This window comes from Leptinotarsa decemlineata, unplaced genomic scaffold (assembly GCF_025532065.1).
Source record: "Leptinotarsa decemlineata unplaced genomic scaffold, Ldec_3_MD MMD2_tig00000882_RagTag_RagTag, whole genome shotgun sequence".
Lineage (NCBI taxonomy): Eukaryota > Metazoa > Arthropoda > Insecta > Coleoptera > Chrysomelidae > Leptinotarsa > Leptinotarsa decemlineata.
Genome location: NW_027412556.1, coordinates 217,485 through 238,884, shown reverse-complemented (window position 1 = coordinate 238,884; position 21,400 = coordinate 217,485). Strand labels below are relative to the sequence as shown.

Sequence of the window (21,400 nt, the reverse complement as noted above, 5' to 3'; positions counted from 1 at the left end):
TCCAACTGTGAGAGTAGAGTTTCAACTGTTACGCGAGCTGAGTTTCAACTGTACCATGAGCCTAGTTCCAACTGTGAATGGAGCCGAATTTCAACTGATGCAAGAGCTAAGTTTCAACTGTTGACGGAGCCGAGTTTCAACTGATGCAAGAGCTAAGTTTCAACTGTTGACGGAGCCGAGTTTCAACTGATGCGAGAGCTAAGTTTCAACTGTTGTTGGAGCCGAGTTTCAACTGATGCGAGAGCTAAGTTTCAACTGTTGACGGAGCCGAGTTTCAACTGATGCAAGAGTTAAGTTTCAACTGTTGACGGAGCCGTGTTTTAACTGTGACAGAGACACAAAATTTCAAACCAATTTCCCTCATTAGCCCATTCTCAAAAGTATATGAGAAATATATTTGAAGCCTAATGATAACTTTTTTTAATAAATGATTTTGATTTTCGCAAGAGATTGTAAACAGGTCAAGCGATTACACAGTTCCTCAACAACGTGTACAGGGAGTTGGATGAAGGGGGATTTTCATAGACTTAAGTAAGGCATTTGATCTGGTAGATCACAAAATTCTCCTAACAATGCTTGAAAGGTATGGAATCAGGTGAATAACCCACAAATGGTTTGAAAGTTACTTAGAGGGTAGATACTATGTAGAGGTTAGCAGAAATTAATCAGAATCTAAAAATTGTACAATAAACTTTCAAGTACAATAAAAAATCAGGCTCTAAAACAGTATAACTATCAAATCAAAGAGTTGCTTCTGGATAAATCCTATTATTCCCTCAAAGAATATATGACCCTGTACATGTGAAACATTTTAGAAATATTTTAAAAACGATGCTGTTACATAAATAACAGATTATTTTTGGTTTCAACTATTATATATTATGTACATGTCCAACATTTTAGGCCGATTTTAATAACGAATAGCAGATTATTTTAGGCTTTGACTATTATATATCATATTATCTATGTAAATTGTATATTGTGTCTCTAAGTGCACAAAGTTTGTTTTTGTACACGTTTTGACATACTCAATGTCATAATATTATTATTATTATATGAAACCAGAGCCCAAGATATCGATTTCCAAAGATTTGTTGCAATTCAGGAGTTAAGATTATTTATTTTGCTTTTTGCATATACTTCATCCCACATTTAGGTAACAATCGTTATTTTTTGAATGTAAGAAAAATTTAGCACAAATAATTATATTAATTTATTTTTGAAGATAGTGTCAGTAGTTGTATAACAGATACGATACACTCGAGTTCGTCAGTCAAAAATCATAATTATAATTACATTTGTTGACCATCGAAAAATAATACGAAAAGCTAAGTTAATACAATACAAAATATACTTTATTTCACTCAAGTCTAGTTATATAATAATAAACATTCAAACCTTTTATTCATTCACAAGTTTACACTTGCCCCACATCGTTTATATCAATAAAATTATTTGTCTAAACCTAAAATTCAGTTAAAAACAATGCTATGTAAAATCGATCGCTGACACCTTTCTTCAAAATTGTGAAGGACTTCTTCAATATCATTGTCTAGATCTTCAGCTTTCGCCATCTGTAAGAAAATGGGTTATTCGATATTTACATCAAACGAGTCACTTACCATAAGACACATATCGCTGATTAAAAAGGCTCCAATGGTGGCTTCTTCCAAGTTATCTTGAATATCAATATTGATAACATGAACTATTGAGTTGTCGATTGGCGTTTTATTTTCCATATATTCTAGAACTTGATCGTAAACCCGTTCCTCGCATGTTATGAGGATGTCAAACTTTTCATCTGCCTCCTGAAATTTCTCAGGATGAGTTTTAATCCTCCGGTTCCTATCTAGGGTATGCAGTAAACCATTTTGGGTGTATCTGAATCATTGGATAGGAAAATGTCTTTAAATAATTGATTCTGAAAAAAAATAACAGTTCTATAGGATTCAATTTTGCAAATACATCCATCTAACTCTTGGCTCAAGATTTTGATGCTTTCTTGGATATCGAGGGCACATTCAATAATACGTCCTTAGAATCAATCATCCAAACGTTGCAGAGACGAATCAATTGTACGAGTTGCTAGTTGATGAACTGCATACCTAATCCCAGAAACATCGAAATGTTCTGCAAGATACTTTTGTAATAACAATAAGGAAATCCATTAAGTGTAACATGCCTATTTGAAAAGGATACAAAGATTTATCTTTTTGGAGTAGGTCCACATATATATCATCGTAAGAAGTGCAAATTCGTACACTTTGGCTTATCAGCTGCAGAACCAGGTATCTTCACTTTCTCGCCTGTTCCATAGGACTTAACGTCAAACCCTTTTTTGGATAGAAACGCATGGGCTTCCATGCTGCGATTCATGTTGCTAGAACATATCACCGCAATGCGTAAATCACTAACATAGCCCATTTGTGAACCTTTCAGAAGATTAGATGAGTTAAGATGCAATTCCACTTTGGCAAAGGACTTAGTAGTTTTGAAATTGTTTTGGGAGAAATTTTATTTAAAATATTATACTTGAGAGAGGAAACTAGGAGTATATTGAATTTGAAAATAAAATTTTAAGGCTTGGCTTAATGTCGTAGTTTCTTGGAATATTCTAATGTGACATGTGCCAAATATTCACCAATTATTTTATTTTCTTCCATTTACCACTTTACCAGGGTTGCCAAAGTGATGCCTGTGATGATGAGACAATTCTAATTGAAAATAATTGATAGTTCGATTACCATTATAATTCGAGATATCGAGTCGATTATGAAGATTATCCAAATTATTAATCAGGATCATTTGACCAAGATTTGGATTATTTCAACATTATTTGCATTGCAGAACTTGAACATTAACATGAAGCTGTTCCCAATTGCTTGTACCAGAATTACAACTGGTATTTCAGGAGTGACCCAATCTGGAATAAGATTATTGTCAAAAAACACACCTAGTACCAAACCAATTGAGAACAGTGGGCACTAATTTATCTCAAAAATTAATAGAATGAAATTCATTCCAAAATTCCAACATAGTACGTAATGAACAATAAATTCACAAACCCACAATGAATTCTCTGTATGGTAAAGTTAAATTATTGTTCTAAGTTTACACGTTAAAAATTACTGTATGTATGTATGTATGTATGTATTCTACTTAGCATTGCGAGTGACTTATAAATGTGATAATAATTCGTTTAAAAAACGTTTCCTGTTGCCAACAGCTTGAAGTCACACAGTCGGAAACAAATGTGTTGGCGACATTGGTAGAATTTTTTCCATAGAACACAAATAATGTTTTGTGTTGTGTTATTTAGTTTATTTTGAATGAAGAAATGAGAGTTTATGAACAAAGTTTTTGATTCTTCATTAAAGGATCTTATTTTTACAAATAGGTCTTCATTTATAAAATTCAGATATGGAAAGAAGTCATTGTATATTTTGTTCTGAACCTGTAACGGAAGCTGAAGATCTACAAAGGAAAACTGGTTCCAAAGGCTTTGCTTCAATATTAAATACTGCTGAAATTAAAAAGGATTACATTGCTGCTAAAATACTGGTTATTAAAGATGAACTCATCAACAATCCCCACAAATTCAAGTTTCACGGCAAATGTAGAAAAGATTTTATTCGTAAACGAGAAATTAATGCTCCTGAAAATAATTCAGTCTCTCACAGTGAACTCAATACAAACAAATTCGACATGAAAACAGACTGTTTAATTTGTGGCAAAAGAAGGAATTCAGACTTGGATGAAAAAGTATGAAATGTATTTCAGCTGCATCATCCTCCAAAATAAAAAAGAAGTTAATTGATGCAGCCTCGGATCGAGCAGATATTGATATGCAGAAAAGATTAGAAAGTTGTGCTGATTTGAGCAAAGCAAATGCAAAATATCATCCTAACTGTTTTACTACATATGTAAACCCTCGAAACATTGCATCGTGTAAGAAGAAATAGATGGAAAGAATTGATGAAGCTCAAGTAAAACAAGCACTTTCAAAATTATTTTCAGAAGTTGAAAAAGATGTACTGATAGGTCAAAAGTCGACAACAATGAACTTTCTTAGTGATAGATTCGATGAAATTGTGGAAGAAATGAATTTTTCATGTAGTATGAGTCTCTCCAGGCTGAAGACAAAACTTGAAGTATTTTTTGGGCAAAAACTGTCTTTTGCTAGTCATCCTTATAAACCTACAATAGTATATCCAACTGAGGCTAAGTTTGATATATATCGTCGTCTGTACACGGATACAAGCAAAATCCTGAGCAGAAGACACTAAAACTTGATGGGAAAACCAAAATACTGTTTCGAGCTTCAGAAATACTACGCAAGAAAATGAAGACGCACTTGAAGACTGAAGATGACTGTGAAACTGAAATACCTGATGAATTGTACAAGTTCGTGTCTTGGATTAGAGATGAAAAGAGTTTTAATGAAATGTCCACAGATGTTTTTGATGTGAATGTGGAAGCTACATGTTTAAGTATAGTGAATGCAGCTTGGAGGAGAAAAACGTGATGTAGATAGTACTGATGTTAATCATTTCAAACAACTATTATCTTAAGTCTCAAATAAAAACAGCATATATTGTTCCCTAATTTTTAGTTAGTAAGTAGATAAAGAGATTTTTCATTTATAGGTTATTTAAAATGTATTGAAAATATCTGATTAAATAAGAGTATCTCTTTTTACAATATATGGTTTGTAGTTTTAAATCTTGTAAATAAAGAAATTGATTTGTTGAAACAACTTTCCAATTCGTTTTTTAAATTTCAACTTTCTAATCCAACATTAAATCATTTTGTAAGTTTTGGTAGCAATCAAGCCTTTGTGGTTTAACAAATTATTTTTTATATAATTTGGATTTTCTCTCTAATTTGGCAAGATGGGAGTGAAAGGTGCGTTTTTTTGGTACTTATTTTACTCCAAATTGGATTATTTCCTGCTCCAAATATGAGAGAGTATATTATAGTTACTTTAATATAATCATTTTTTTTCAACCTTGAACTTAGACCTTTTTCTTATCCCGACAAACAACTATAGAACATTCTTGCTATAAGATATCTTATCTGTTGAATATTAATGTACCTAAAATAATTATAAATTCATTTCTGAACAAAATTTCATGTGGAACACAACATAATGAGTTGCTTGCAGCAGGTTAGTTTTGATTTGCATTCTAAAGACATGGAATTAAAATTCCAAATATTTTTCAGTTACCTCGGATACTTTGGAGAAAAGGGTCAAAACTCCTAGCTTCTCATCAAAGTAACTATTCTTCAAGTTCATCAGAAGGAGGATATAATTTCGGTGAGAAATAAATAACTAAAATTGTGTCTGGGCGATACATTTTAACTTTTATTAAACGAGAAACTAGACATTCTAGGCTGGTTAAGAAAATGCAGTAAAGTTTCATTTAATTCACGCCGTTTGGTATTCGAAAGCAAGAACTAATCTTTAATTTTTTCCTCTCTTACAAACCACCTCTATATACTTTTTTTTTACAAAAAAAATAAGATAGGTATGAGAAAATTCGGATTTTACACACTCAAGCCGTGGTTATTATGACGGTGACGGGAACAAACATTCCCGTCACCGTCTGTATCTATAATTCTGAATATTTCACATCAGTCCATATGAAGGTCTATAATGAATATTTCTTTCAGCTTTAAATGATACCCAGAAGGAATTTCAAGAGCTTACCAGGAAGTTCGCGAGAGAGGAAATTATGCCGGTTGCCGCAGAGCATGACAGAGAGGGAAAATTTCCTTGGAAATTGTAAAGAAGGCCCATTCTTTGGGGTTGATGCATGGACACATCCCAGAAGAGTTAGGTAATGGTTTTCAGTTCGTAATTCAAAACAAAAGTTATGGTGGATCGATTTTAAGCAGCATTTTTTTGAAGGGCGTTTTTTGCCTTTGGATTAGGTGAATCATTGTTTGACCCAAGAGTTTGTTTCCCCTTCTGATTCAGATTCTGCTTCTGCTGCTCAAAGATATGGCGCAAGGCGGATTCATGAGATATTTTCTTCTGTAAGAGTAGGTTGGATTCATTGGTTACTTCATGGTCCATAAAGTGTCCAAAGAGTAGCTAGGCAGATCCCGGCATTACCGTGACAAGGCAGGAGAAGGTGCTTGGTATCTCAAAGGTTCTGTTAGTGACATTGAGTGAGCTCAAAGGGTCATACATGCTTTTGGCATGGCTACACACACCTTAGGAATGGGCGACTCTTCCCGGCAAAGGTTTTTTAAAGCCTCCGCTGTAGGGGGTGGTAAAGGGTAACTTAAAGGGAAACGATTCACCAATGAAAACTATCCCAAAACCTTCTAATTAAAAAAATCATTGCAAATCATTTTCTTTGCAGGAGGAATGAGCTTTGGCGTTTTTGACTCGTGTATCGTGTCAGAAGAATTATCCTATGGCTGTGCTGGAATAATGAGTGTTTTCGAATCTAGTAAATTAGGGGTGGGTATTCCATGACCACTGGCATCGGCACCGGAAATATAACCTTAAATATTCGCTTATTACTATTTATTTCAGCAAACTCCTGTGATAGTGGCTGGCACCGACGAACAGAAAAAAAAGTACCTTGGCAGACTCATGGACGAGCCACTTGTAGTTGCCTACGCCGCTACTGAGCCCGGTGCTGGATCGGATACCAACGCCATCAAAACAAGAGCTGAAAAAAAGGGAGACGAATGGATTCTGAACGGTCAGAAAATGTGGATCAGTAACTGTGGGGTGGCCAACTGGTAAAAACTTGAAATAAAGGCTTTGGCACTTTGCCGTTTTCATCAGAGTTTAACTTTTACCAGGTATTTTGTACTAGCTCGAACGAACCCAGATCCAAAGGCTTCCGCTAGCAAAGCTTTCACCGGCTTCATCGTGGAAAGAGATTGGGAGGGAGTTGTGCCCGGTAGAAAGGTTAGTGGTGATAACTTTTTCTAGGAAATTAGAAGACATATCGTTTTTCAGAAGATGAAGGTGACCAATTCCTCTGTGTAAACCTCATCTACGTAATATGTAAACATATCGAACAGGGTACACTTTTTCATTCAACACATATCAATGATTTCTGAGATTAAACTTGCCAGGAAATTTCCTTGTGGGAGTTCCTGATCATTTTCAACGAAGTGATTCAAATAAATGTAACCAATGGGCTGTTTGGACTAAGGGTATTAGGACCTTTGTCACTTCGTGGTTCTCATGTCACACAAAATTTTAGATTGTTAGATCTGTCGATATTGTAATCGATTAAGGATGAAATTTCCTCTTCTATTGATGAAACTTATAATTTACTTTTCTCCCATTTTTAAAGGAAATAAACATGGGTCAGAAAGCAGCTGATACGAGAGGCTTAACTTTCGAAGACGTTCGTATACCTAAAGAAAACGTTTTGAGAGGCGAAGGTGAAGGATTCAAAATAGCCATGGAAACTATGGACATAACCAGAACACCGGTAAAATAATTTTTCGTTATATACTTGACTCATCATAGTTATGCTTACCTACACCTCATTGCCAATTTTATCTATGCAATGAAAAAAATGACTTCGCGGCTCAAAATTCCATAATCTCATCGTAAAAGCGCAAAAGTTGAATTCATAATTAATCCCTCTACCACCAACTTCCTTTTTTGAAGGTCGCTGCAGGGGCCGTAGGCCTGGCCCAACGCTGCCTGGACGAGGCCTCCAAGTACGCAATCGAACGAAGGACCTTCGGGGTCCCCATCGCTCAACACCAAGCCGTAGCCTTCATGCTGGCCGACATGGCCATAGGTGTCGACACGTCGCGGTTGGCCTGGATGAAGTCCGCCTGGCAATACGACAATGGGATTAGGAACACTCTGGCCGCCTCCATAGCCAAATGCTACGCCGCCGACGTGGCGAACAAGTGCGCCACCGACGCCGTCCAAGTGTTCGGGGGCAACGGCTTCAACAGCGAGTATCCCGTCGAGAAGCTGATGAGGGACGCGAAGATCTTCCAGATCTACGAGGGAACGGCGCAGATCCAGAGGGTCATCATTGCCAAGAGTATCATTGAGAAGGCGAAGAGTTTGTGAAGTTCTGAATAAATGGGTTATGAATGGCAATGCTTTTTATTTGAATATACTTTCACTCATTCATCATTTTAAAGTAATGTTTCACAGCTTGACTCATACCTCCAATAGTCAACTACGACCTGCTTTATACAGTTCTAATCTCAAGAAGAGCTAATTAGAACCTGCAAGAGGACAGGATCTGATAGCTATTAGTCCACAGATAGATCAAAAACAACTCCTAGGTCCGGTAAAGGTGTATATATAGTTGCAAACTCCGGACGGAGATATCAATCTGTCTAGGGGCCTACGCCACTGTTTTATGTGTGAACATATTGGCGGAATCCACTCCCACATAAATCAATAAAAATATTCCCGGATAGAGAAACGGCTCTGGAAGCACTTGGCCCTACCTGAGCAACGTCCAAGTGGGTAGTTAACTGTCAAAAAAGACTCCTCGGTGAAATTCCTTAACAAATTAATAGACTAGATTTCTGCCTGAAATATGGGACTTCTTTAGAAATATTGATATCTCCGTCCTGCAACTACACTAACACCAGATACTGATCATATTTTTGATCCATCTCTGAACCAACAGTTATCTACTCCTAGTATTTGCTCCTCTCGAAGGTAGTCATAATTGACTGTAAACGTCTATTTTCCGTTAACCAGAACATTCTGGGAAGTAATTCCCAGAATGTTCTGTCTTTCAGTATAAGCCAGTATAATATGCTCCGCATCTAGCTCTCTCCCAAGAATGATGAGAGCAGGCAGGTCTGGAATAATTTTTGTAGCCGCTGCAGAAGGTGTTGAGAGATGGCTAGATCTATCTATCTCTACTGACCAAAGAGCTCTGCATGGGCGTTTGCTTCGGCCACCCGACACATGCCTTGAACGTGTCATTGGTCTGACAATTATTACATATATCCGATTTGTTTGGATTCTGACCCTAAGATTTTTGACAAATCCTGTTTTGACATATCCATAGGCTGTGTCAAACCTTTTCCAAGTGAGCATTCCAGGGGAATTTTTTTATCGAGAATATGTCAGATATGCATATGACAGTTATCTGCAAAAGCTTGCAGATCTACCTCTTTTATTTCAAGGACTACCTATCCAAATAAGCCGGAGAACATCTCATCTACTTCTAGGTCCCAATACCTTGGACTCATCTTGAAAAGTCGTATCTGTTCTGTTCATACTGATGAATGTGAACATGCCTAAAGAAGCCATTGTATGGCGAAACACGTGATCCGATTTTGTGAATTGTTTAATAAAAATCTCACACTAAATAAGTGTCATTTGTATATATTATCATGTATACATTTTGTTGTTTCATGAGAAGTTCTAAAACATCTATTTTCAGTTCGTCATATCTTTTCAGAAAGTACTGGAATATAAGGTATAACGTTAGTTGTGAAAGAAATCGGTGGTTGTTGAGTTGGTAATTGTTGAATAGGTGTTGCTTTTTGTTAGAGTGAGTTGGTTTTTAATTAACTGTATATTTTCTATTGCCATTATTGTTAAATCTACGAAGGAATCTGGATAAGACTTCCCTTCCGGAGTAGATTTTATCAATTATACTTCCTTATTATTATGCCTTCCTGAACATTCGCATGATGGTTTAATGTGGTGGCGGCATCTATTAGTATGTATGGAAGATGAAAATTCCCAGAAAAGTCGATAAGAAACTAGAAATAATCACTACCATGTAAAACAACTTCCATTTTTCTAGCAACCCCGTATAATACCTCATAAACCTAGAACATTAGCAGAAAAATGTTTTCATTAGCATATCAATCGCATTAATGAAGAAAATACGCCAACGATCAGAAAAGCTATTCCAAGAAATTCAAGGTCAGAGACGTTCGTTGATAGTCATCTCTGACATTTTCGCATTTTCTCTATAAGAATCCATTAAGTTTCTGCCCCATACTTATCACGAATCATGAATAAATATATGGCTAGTTAGCTTCCAAGGTCATCTGATGGAAGGAAACTCTAGTCTAGGTTCGTTAAACCCTGTGCAAACATACGGGTGTTCTCAAGTAAATGAATTTTGGGTTTTGGCCTCGTTCAATATATTTTTCGGAATTTTTGTCTCTTGGTCAAAACGTTATTATCTTAGGTACCCACAACTTTGTAATATACCGCGCGTGAGCCGCTGGTGCAGAAGAAATTGAATGTACACGTTTGAATTCAAAAACCGTGTTTTCAGTGCAGTTCTGGAACGGCATATCTGATATCACGCTACATTGTCAATGGTGGTTGACAAACTTGTTGAAAGATCTTTTTGTGTTAACCCCCAGACCAGTTTTCATTGCATTTGTTGTTTCTAATATTGTTGTTCCTTGTGTCACTGTTGTGACACCATTTGGTTCTCTCCTAGGCTTCTAATGCACATGCATAATATCTGGTTAAGGCTGTTGGTGCGTCCTCCGAATATTACAAAGCTTGGGGTAATGTTCTGTAAATCCTTTGTAGGTAAAATAATGAGGAAAATTTTTAATCATCAACCAAACAAAACAGACCGTAAAAGATGCAGAAATACAGAATATTATTGTAATGAACTTCGAAAATATAGTGTCCCTTTATAATGAATGGCCTATCAAGTGATCAAATTTGCAGATGTCAGTCCAGGTTTGATCTTTTCCTTTTTGGAAGAACAAGCCGTTCTGATCATGACCTATTACAAATACTAACGATTTATTGATTTGTATAGCGTTCTCATTTCTGGCGGCGACACTTTTATTACCTATTTACCTATTCAGGCTATTATTGGATTGAACCTATTAGATAAACCGTTAGGAAATATGTCGTTGTTCAATAGACGTGTCATGTGTCATTCTATGGCGAACTATCACTATACTGGAGTCTAATAAGCACGGTTTAGCAATGAATGTCATAAACTCCTCGATATTACACATAATAATAATGATATGATGTGAGGGTAGGAAGTCCATTAGGTGGAATTCATTCACCTGTAAAAAGGATTTCTTTGGGAGTATATTATAGAAAATAATTTTACAGTTGACTTTTCGATTCATAGGCAATACAGAACATAATTCAATAAATATTATTTTAATTTATTACTCGCTTTTGATTCGAACAACAAATTTTCAGAAAGGAGTCATCTTGTAGGCATTACATAATAATATTATCTTTCCTTTTCGTTCTATGTACATGGCGTTCGGGCTGTACAGAGTCTAGCCAAAATAAATATAGGATTTTTTTTGTTGATACCCTAGTTTACTGACTTGAAGTACGTCACAGTGTATTTGAATCCAACTTCCAAAAACGCGCTTGTAAAGTTACTATGACAACATAGCCAAACCAAGAAACGTGCCCAAAGGTCAACTTTTCAATTAATGATCTGGCAAATGTTTGACGATAGTCAAACTCTAGTCACTAAGTGTTCTGGCGATGTATTGAACTTATTGGAGCCTCTGAAGACACCCTACATTTTGTTTTATGAGAGAGAGGATATTGTCAGATCAAGATCTTCATATGATGTGGTGCTGCAGGTTTTTCCGGGTTTTCTTGAGCGATCATCTATATGACTTTCGGAAACTACGGAGGTACATCTTCATCGGCAGCAGGAGATTAAATATCTTCATGAGGATCTAGAAGTGATTTTGAATTGGGGTAAAAGTATCCACGTTCAATTCAATGCCACAAAAACCCAGGCATCGGTTTCCTCTAAGAAGATAAATTTCTCCGAACCGGACGTAATAATGTCAGGTCAAACACTTCCATTTTCTGCTTCGATAAGTTTGTTATAGGTTAAAATGGACATCAATACGTTTTGGTACAATCCTGTCGCAGACATTGCAAAGGCTGCTTCACAAAAGCTTGGAACAGTGTTAAGAACCAGAAAACTGTACACATCTCAGCAGCTTCTGATGCTTTATAAAGCTCAGATTAGACCGTCTTTGAATTATTGTTCTCATGAAGGGAGCTCTGCCTCCAAACATACCCTGGAGTTGCTGGATTAAATCCAGAAAAGATTCCACCAAGAGCGGCACATATCAGAAATACGCGACGGACTGTTGCTGCTTATCGTTTTGACGTTCAACTCAGTACACCTAAAACTTCAGTCTTCAAGAACTTTTTCATCTGGAGAACTACGTTTATGTGAAACAAACTTCCTGAGAACTTTTTTCCAAATGGATTTGATATCCAGCGTTTCAAATTCAATGTGAATCTGTACTTTCCTCTAGTGCTTATCTGTAACTGTATATCAATAAATTTTAATTTATTGGTGAAATGTATGCTTCAATTCCTTTCTTAAATTCCCTGTACAAATCCATGGTAATCATTATCCTGTCACTATTGAAATTTTTCATTATTCCAAGGATGGTGACTTTGCAGTCACAAAAATAATCGATATCTCTAGAAAATATACGTCTCTCACACGTCCGCCGTAAAATTCGAACAATTCCACTCGAGGGACATGCGCTAAAATAGCCGTTACTAACCTCTAGTGGACAGCGGTCAGTCTGAGTATTCCGTCTATAGCGTCGCGGCGCCTTTCATCCGTCACTTTTTCGTCGATTCAACTTTCTCGTGCGGAAATTTCTAGGTCCTTTAAGCGTAGCGATTCCATGTAGATTTCAGGTATGAAGAAAATCAGTGAAAAATTAAAAATCACCCTTGAAATGTCCTTGAACTTGTCTCCAATGTCATCTCAAGCGCCTAAATTGGGGGTGAAAGTACTCTTGAAAAATTGATGAGTCGATGTGTTGTTCTATAAATTTCCGTTATAGTGAGGCGGTAATGGGGGCGGGAACGAGCGGGTTCATTGACAGGAATTTAGGAAGTTTTATACAGTCACATCAAATTGGATCAAAATTAAAAGAAACGCTTGTTGTTTCTTGAACAGGTTTAGGAGTTTTCACCTGAGTTGGATTTTTTAAACGGTGTCCTTGTTTCGCAAGTCTCTGGACAATCGACACGATTATTGAATATTTTGTACAACATTTATATATCTGATATTTTTCTGCTATCTGTAAGAAATAACAGGGAATATTTTTTTAATACTGGACAAACATTTCGATTGATTATAGAAATGTCTGTTTTACGGGCTACTTGTTTGACGAATTTATTTTGAACACTTTCAATTCCCTGTTGATAAATCGTATATTGCGGACTCCAAACGACAGATGCAAAGTTCAAACGACCATATATATTCTCGTAAGATTAATAAAGATTTAGCAGAGTTTTTGCGTTCCTGAAAGTTCCTGAAATGTCTTCTGATAATGAATTCCAATGAACGATTACACATATCAACGTTTTTTTCTATGTGAGACTTGAAAAGCTTTTTGGAAACCATTATTACTCTTAAATCGCGCACTTCTTTTACTGTTTTAATTGTAAGATTTCCTATTTGGTAATGAAAATCAATGGGATTTCTATTTGTAGCAAAAGTTATTTGAGTCATTTATCGTATCTATTGCCACAGATTTCTGCAAATGCATCAAGGTCATTTTGCAATCTCTAACAGTCCTAGATTTCTTCGATGGTTCGATGAATCTTTAGGCCCTTCAACAATATTCTTAATATAAATTATAGAGAATAATGGTTCCAAGTGACTTCCGTGTGGTACACCTGATGTAACCATAAAAGGTTCAGACTGGTAACATCCACAACTAGATGCCTTTCAGCTTGAGACTACTAGACGTTATGTTGATAATTTTCTGATTGATTCGGCCGTTAGTTGATGAAGATCCATAGTAATTTCACAAACTACACCTAAACGATTTGATCTCCACCAACTTTTGTTGGTGGAGATCGGGGCTTCTTGTGGGCTTATTCAATGGCCAGAGTTTCAAACCATATATATATATATATATTGGCTATAACCGGTGAAAGTGGCGATCCCATTGGCAGTCCCTCATCTTGCGTAAATAATTCGTACTTCAGTTAGACGTAGCAGTTTCGTATACAGCATCCTAGTAATTCCATGAACTGATCGTCTAAATATACTGATAGAGGTATATTTTTACAGGCAACTCATAATTATTCCTCATGAGGAATCCTCTCCAACAAGCACTTTCAACCCCATATGGTCAACTTTAAGATCCACATCCTAATGACCAACATAGAAATGCCTACAGCTCCACCAGTTTCATCTGGCGATCCAGAGGAAGACGTCGCTTTCAAGGTTCTCAACCAGGACAATCTTCCTATTTCAGTGATTGGAGAACCCATTCTCAAACCCTTCGACAAGGACAGCCAGAAGCTCAAGCCTAACGTCATAGTCCACCCCACGAGGAGGGTGGTAACGAATCTCGAGGAGAACAAACGGAAGCCTTTTGCGAAGTCGAGTGGTCACTTGAGTAATAATGATAAGAATAAGAGGAAGAATATAAGTAGTTCGTATGGGAATTTGTACCACAATGGGGGTGTCAAATTGAAGATCGAGGATTTGAATGAGGATGTGAATAAGTTCACGAAAACTTTAGGTAAATGTTTATTAATTCCATTCCATTGATTCATTTCTCTCTAGTCTCTGCCTATGTTTTCAATCATTGTTTCTTAAAAGGTGGATGCCCAAGAATCCAACGTACAACGATACGACAGTTTTCAGACCAGAGATATGGACCAGGACTCTCTAACAAGCAAAAAAAATCTGTTCCAATCAATTATTAAATTCCAGGGTTCAAAAATAAATGTTAAGAAGGCAAACTTACGAAATACTGAGTGATTGATAGAAAAAAATTCACTTTTAGAAATGTTACATTAAAGATATGCAAAAAAAATAAATATACCATCAGTTGGTATCATACTGAATATTCTCATTACTGAAATGTTCATGCTAGCATATTTCTTAGCTTCTTTATGCTCTTCGTGATTTAGATATAGTTGATTCAACATCAATTTTTGGTTTTAATTGGAGATGATTTTCTCAATTGAGTTGGCTGGTATATGGTATATGGTATATGGTATATGGTATATGTTCTTAAGTAACATCCTGTATATCCATCATATTTCCAGACTGGAAACTGAAAAGACTGGAAAAAGAGGAGAACAAACAAAACAAGAAACCGACCCCAGAAACGACAACTTTAAAGAAACCGTTCGTTACAACAGTAAAAAAGGGACAGTTCTTAGAGCCACCCCCGGAAATAGCATCCCTCATCGGTATAAAGGTAGAAGATCAACCCTACAGAAAAAAACCGAAAGAAACGAAGCAACTGTACGCGTTTGCAAGTCGACCAAGAGTTCTTAGTAGAACTCCGCCTAAAAGTCTACACCAGGCCAGGTGAGTCAAGATATTATTCAATAATAATAATGTATGAGCCTCTGAAGAAGGTGGCCACTCAAGCCAGCGAAACGTCAGGAAGAAATTTCAAATGACGGCCTTCAAACCCGAATAAAAATAGTGGTACTGAAAAATTCTGCCACGAAAGCCTCAACCCTAGCATTTGTCAATAATAATTATGTACAGCCTGTTCAAAGGCAATGAATAATCTTTACAAGATACATTTAGAACAATATCAATATTCTTTCATTTAATGCTCAAGGCATCGTTTTCCACACAGACAAAGTGAATTTTCTCTAACTTAATATCCGGTAGGAAAGTAGTTATTTCAGATGCGCCCTTTCTTTAGTAAAAATTCAAAAAGGGCTATTCAATACTTTGATTTTGGTGCTAACGTCTTTATAGTTTATTGAAATTTTGGGTTAGCGTTAAAAATTGTAATTAATTTACAGAGAACTGAGTTCATTTACGAGTCACCATAAATCAATTGAAAATTTATGAACCAAACTGACAATGACAATATTTAAAATAACTTTCTTTTTGAATGTAGATGTGATGCCGCAGCTAAGACTCATGTCAAAATTATTGGATCGATAGTTGGGCTGAGTGACATAGATGAGACATCGAACAAGACCAGGTACGTTTTTTCGAGTCACAAACTTTCTCTGATTTCTTTGTTTTCTTTCTATCTAAATAGTGGCGGTAACCTCATTCGACATAACTATAATAATAATAAGATTTTTTTTTTGAAGGTGTCGTTCGTATAGGGTCGATAGCTGCTCAAACCTAACCCAATATCAATCGACTTTTCTCCATATACAGGGTACACCAAAAGATCAAAACGATCAGATATCTTAGATAACTGTCTAATCGTTAAAATAATAAATTCGGTAGTTCTACTACAAATAAGTGATAATTTTTTCAATTTTTTCAAACACTGCTCTTCTAGATTTGAAGATTATTTCTCACTTCGTATTTGAAAATAATAAATATAGAGAGTGCTCACATAAAACTGTGGAAACTGATGACTAATCTGAAAGTACCAAATAACTGACAATTTGATTACCGATGAATGCAAACAAAGGATGTATTTAACCGTTACCTGACTTTTGGCGTATACTGTATGTATCCTCTATGCAGTAGATCACTGTACCGATTGTATTTATTCATTACCCTATATTTATTTATCACAAAATCGATATTCAACTTCCAATAATAGAAAAACTTTATCTAACCAACTAATTTTAGTCAATCTACCGTAACCCAAATAAAAAAAATATTTATATTCTTCTAATGTGGAACTTTTATGGATTGAAACTGAATGTTTACCAACAGTGGAAAGCATATACACATATCTGTCAAATAAAACAGATAATTAAGTTTTTCGGGATTGTTTGGATGTTTCTCAACATTTCGTCATTTGAGAGTGGCTGACATTTTTTCTCGCCCTGAGATTATATTCATATCCATGCTGATGACTCCCGCGGTATGGCTGAAAATACATACTACATTCAATAAATCTTAACTAAAAAGAAAGGAAGGTGATTTCGCAACTGCCAATCCCTCCCTGAACGTCGTTTTAGGAGTCTGCAGTGCTGAATTTGTTTAGGTGATACATTTGTGAGATCTTACCCGAGGAAGTGCACCCAAAAAAGCTTTCTAACCTCTCGTTTTCATGTAATCCCAGGTTTTTGTTCTTGAATTATCTATTAAGACTTGGTGTTCCTTTCAGAGTTTTTTATAGACTTAACATACGCAGAAATGGTTTTCGACTATCTCCTGTTGCCTCCTCCTGAGTCTCCGGTAGATTTTATCAAGGCTTTGTTGAGTTGAATATTAATTCTGTTTACTGGTCTTTTGAAATAGTAAAAAATAATATGTGAAAAACATGGTGAAGAGAAAATAAATATCGACTCTTTTGATTTTGTTGTCAGCATATGCATTGAGATATCAAATAATCCGTACTAATTTGGAAAGTCGTTAATATTTCAAGTTGCATGATGCCGGAGCTTTTAAAATAACCAAGTGGTGTATGTAAAAAAACTAACAAGCGCTACTGTGACTATCGTCCTCGACCAAGGTCAACATAACATGAAACTACTTGATTGATGTCATCACGCAAGTAATTTAAAATGATAAACAATACCATTATACATGAATTAAAATCTCAAAATACAACTTATTGTTTTCTTTAAACGATTGTACTAAGATTGTAGATTCTGTGACAAATCACTACTCGTATCGATCATAATCAGAACCAAATTCATTCTTCTTAGATAAATGAAAAATCAATGCCCATGAATAACATAAAACATTCTCGGAACATCCGAAGTACATTAAAAAACCATTTTCTTGAATTGTATTGCACGTGTATTGTTCGAGCTATTGAGGATTAACGAAATTTCACTTTCAACGTGCCAATAAATACATTTAATAAGAATTTATCGAGATATTAGGTACAGTTGAAAGTAGACTCATAAAAACGGAGAGAACATTTGAAACAACCTCATATATTGTATGTCATGGACTAACGACGAGCTTATTTTCAGGCATTTACATACCATAGAAAAAAGGTCAACCGATTTCACATCGCATAACGAACAAGTAAGTGACTCTTTCTAAGCATATTTAAAACTTGACACTATATATCCATAAAGTAATTCCTCCTATAGTATAATTCACTAATACAAGCCTTGCTGTAGAATTCACAAATTCTTTTGGTCTCAATTCAGAGAATATTTCGAGGATATGGCATAAAGAAATAGAGAAATTGACTTTATGGGCTCATTATAGATTATCATTTTTCTTATTTAATATTACCAGCAGACGAATCGGCTCATTTTTTATTTCTAAATTTGATCAATAGAATATAAATTTTGTATTGAGGATTTGGCTAATTTTTTAATACGTATATTTGGCAGCCTAAGTGGAACCCACATTTTGCCTATGCTAAACTTCTGTCACAAAACGAGGTATGTACTTACTTCCGCTTCCGCTTTACACCCACTCCACTATGAATCACTCATTCATTCATTCATGAACCCATTTTTCATGCTTGCTTATCGGAATTCATTTGATTATTTATTAATAATTCACTTTAAATACAACAAACACTTCAACTAAAACTTCAACTATTATTTGAATGTATATCGCCTTAATAAATCACTTCACGTACCGCACTGTACTGGTTTCTGGTTAGCAGTGGCGGCCGACGTTATTTTCTTTAGGGCATGATTTACAACATATTAAGACATTGACTACAAACGAAAATATGCCCAAAAAATAACGCAAATTTTGCAGTTTTGAGACAATTGGCCTTCATGTCTCGAATCAGTTTCAACGGAATAATTCGAAAATTATTACAGTTTTAAAAGCAGGTCATGTTGAAAATTAGAAGAAAGAACATAATAACATTGGTTTCTGTTGCATTCAATATGATATAGTAGAAACAGGCGTAAAAATGGCATTGATATTTCTTGGTTCAAGCTTCTTTGTGAACTTTCTTACTATATTAGTAGCCTATGAACTTACTGCATCATCGAATTATATTTTTACGGCCCTGAGTATTGTAAACGAGTGGCAGATACACTTACGAGTATTGAAGGGTCCTATTTACCCCATTTTCAATGGCAATATGTTATATTATGATGTTAGATATTTAAAATCGGACAGAAATTTAAAACAAACTCAATCAGAAAACAAAAAATGTGCCGATTCGTAACTCTCCATATTTCCTTCAGAAGCACATCTTATTTTTAAATTAATTTGTATTCCCACAACTGAATACCTCTAGAATACGTCTGAATTCATTGAACTACGTCCAAAACTCACTCGAAGGGACAACGAATCTAAGAAATGTATGTTTTCAATTGCATGGTTCTTCCACCTTAGAAAAACATCAAAAGATATACTTTTCGCCACAGGTAAAAGAGGAACCAGCAGCATCCAGAGTAGCGGAAGCACGACGGAGAGCCCTGGCAAGAAAGAGAGCCAAGAACCAGCAGATAAGATCTTCTCACCTAACCACAGCATTGTCTCAGTTATTCCAAGAGAAGGACGAGAAGCAAATTTTAAAACTTCAAGAGTTGTTTGCTAACCGAGAACTCAGTGATGCTTGTACTCAAACTGAAGATAATAACGAACCTGTTTCTCACCCTAACATCAATGACGTACGTTCAAGTGACGTTCAGACTCAGATTTATCCCGGAGATGTAAGTTCTAAGAAAGAAATCACTGACAGGGAATTAATAAGTCAGTTACCATACTTAGTTTTAGGGTAGGGGTTTTTTGTGTCACAATGAACAATTCAATTTTTCATATGATGGGCTTAAAGTAGCAAGGCTCACCAGTAGTGGTTCTTTTTGAGGTTAGGATATTGGCGGAACATTTTTCGGAGTAGCCATAATTAACCCCCAAATGCATAGTTCAAACCACTTAGTTTTAGACTTGCGGTGATGGGGCCATCAAATTCAATTCATTTGATGGCCCCAGGCAGCAAAGCTCACCAGTAAGAGGTCTTTTTACAAGTCAGGATATAAGAGGAACATTATTGATTTGCAAGCATTTTTCCGCATAGCCATAACCTCCAAGTGTTTTTATACAGGTATTCAAATGCCATTTTTGCATCAATGGCTAGCTTTAAGATTTTCTCTGGAAGAAGGAATCAATGTTATATTTTACTTGGGGTGTGCTTTTTTCAGAATCTATGTGAGTTATTACCAAGGGTTAGGCAAGTAACTTATAGACAAAAAGCATTGCGTTTGGTACTTTTTCTAGTGACTATTTTCCAGCTATGTCACTAATGTTTTCTTTGCTAGTAGGTGTATCCCCAGATGGAAACGATGATTCAATGTTTTTCTTAATAGCCAATATATAATCATGTTTCAACCGAATATTTCTCTTCATTGAAGAATGTGCATCGCCAGGAGCACTTATGGCCTCACTTTGGTTAGATTTCAAGCAGTATATTCTCAAATTTATCATGGACTGCTCATTTTCGTCCCATTATTTGTTTCGGTTTTCATACCGTTTGTCTTGAAGTTATTCATTTGAACTTTCTTCATTCAATCTGAATTTTTTGCAGGAGCTACTTTCGCACTAGATCCATGCTATTCAAAAATTTGGGTGAAGTAACAATATTTGGTATAACGAAACATCTTCTCTTCAATTTTTCTGAGACTAGTTTTATATCTGACATCTCATAGTCTATATTTTAGCTAGCATACAACAGTTTATCATTTATTGTCTTTCATTTTCAGCTTTTCGACTTTGACAAAGAAGTTCAACCAGTAATCGAGATACTAGTTGGTAAAACCATCGAACAAGCACTCATAGAAGTTCTTGAAGAGGAAGAATTAGCTTCGCTGAAAGAGCAGCAAAGAAAATTCCTGGAATTCATGTCTGCGGAGACAGCGGAGAATTTAAGATTGGAGAAAGAGAAGAAATTACTAAAAGAACTCGCCGAACATGGAGGGTCCAACTTGATAACCAGTGCCTGAATGCAAAAAAGGAAAGCTCATTCCTTTTCTGGAGTTCATAAGGGCATGTGGTCCAAGTGAAGCACACGTTACTTTCACTTCAATTTCATTGTATAGATTGAAAAAGAGACTTGGTGAATGTCAGAAAATACTATCTATTATGACCGCCGAGTCATAGACAGACTATTTCTGAATAACTAGGTTAAAAAACCTCGAGTTTTTTTACTAAATAGGTTATTACAGAAATAAATGAGTAACATAAAAGTGCAATTACTCTGTAAAATTTAATAGATTACTTACTACTATCAGTGGGGGTATCAAAAGTACACTTAGATGATAGCCTAGAAGGTTTTGTTAAATATTTCAATTAAACGGTGAATCAATGAGTTCATTAATTTACTACTTCCATTTGACATTCCGAATTTTATGTATCATGGTCCCATGTCAGATAACAAATCCGGATGATAATGTTCAAAAGCAACAGTTGGTGGTAGAGAAAAACGCATTATGAACCTTTTTGCAATGAGAAATGTCTATCATATAATTAATCTCTTCCTCAGGTCTCGATGCTACTGTTCGGAGCATATGTTATGAATGCCACCATTTTGAATACGT

General features: G+C 35.7%; 3 protein-coding genes across 6 annotated transcripts; 2 read left to right on the top strand and 1 right to left on the bottom strand.

Moving 5' to 3' along the window:
- Positions 1 to 1,198: 1,198 nt before the first annotated feature.
- On the bottom strand, positions 1,199 to 2,689 carry Ssu72 (Ssu72 CTD phosphatase). The gene is given in 4 exon segments (XM_023156762.2): positions 1,199 to 1,574; positions 1,623 to 1,881; positions 2,200 to 2,250; positions 2,252 to 2,689. Coding segments are annotated over 4 exon segments (585 nt in total). The 5' UTR covers positions 2,425 to 2,689; the 3' UTR covers positions 1,199 to 1,472.
- A 2,318-nt stretch (positions 2,690 to 5,007) lies between these two features.
- Positions 5,008 to 8,092, top strand: LOC111502638 (medium-chain specific acyl-CoA dehydrogenase, mitochondrial). Its single transcript, XM_023156761.2, is given in 9 exon segments — positions 5,008 to 5,167; positions 5,224 to 5,317; positions 5,674 to 5,778; positions 5,781 to 5,840; positions 6,372 to 6,472; positions 6,548 to 6,759; positions 6,823 to 6,931; positions 7,326 to 7,466; positions 7,649 to 8,092. Coding segments are annotated over 9 exon segments (1,260 nt in total). The 5' UTR covers positions 5,008 to 5,149; the 3' UTR covers positions 8,069 to 8,092.
- A 4,303-nt stretch (positions 8,093 to 12,395) lies between these two features.
- Rsph3 (Radial spoke head protein 3) lies at positions 12,396 to 21,172 on the top strand. 4 transcript variants are annotated; one of them, XM_074174709.1, is made up of 8 exons: positions 12,396 to 12,661; positions 14,052 to 14,508; positions 15,041 to 15,308; positions 15,859 to 15,945; positions 17,858 to 17,912; positions 18,230 to 18,280; positions 19,232 to 19,519; positions 20,567 to 21,172. In XM_074174709.1, exons 2-8 carry the CDS (start codon positions 14,109 to 14,111, stop codon positions 20,804 to 20,806), a joined length of 1,389 nt encoding a protein of 462 aa, XP_074030810.1. In that variant the 5' UTR covers positions 12,396 to 12,661; positions 14,052 to 14,108; the 3' UTR covers positions 20,807 to 21,172. The 4 variants fall into 4 exon arrangements, with proteins under 4 accessions (XP_074030810.1, XP_074030812.1, XP_074030811.1 ...); XM_074174711.1 differs by lacking the exon at positions 15,859 to 15,945 and having other exon boundaries at positions 12,398 to 12,661; XM_074174710.1 differs by lacking the exon at positions 18,230 to 18,280 and having other exon boundaries at positions 12,406 to 12,661.
- The last annotated feature ends 228 nt before the right edge of the window (positions 21,173 to 21,400 follow it).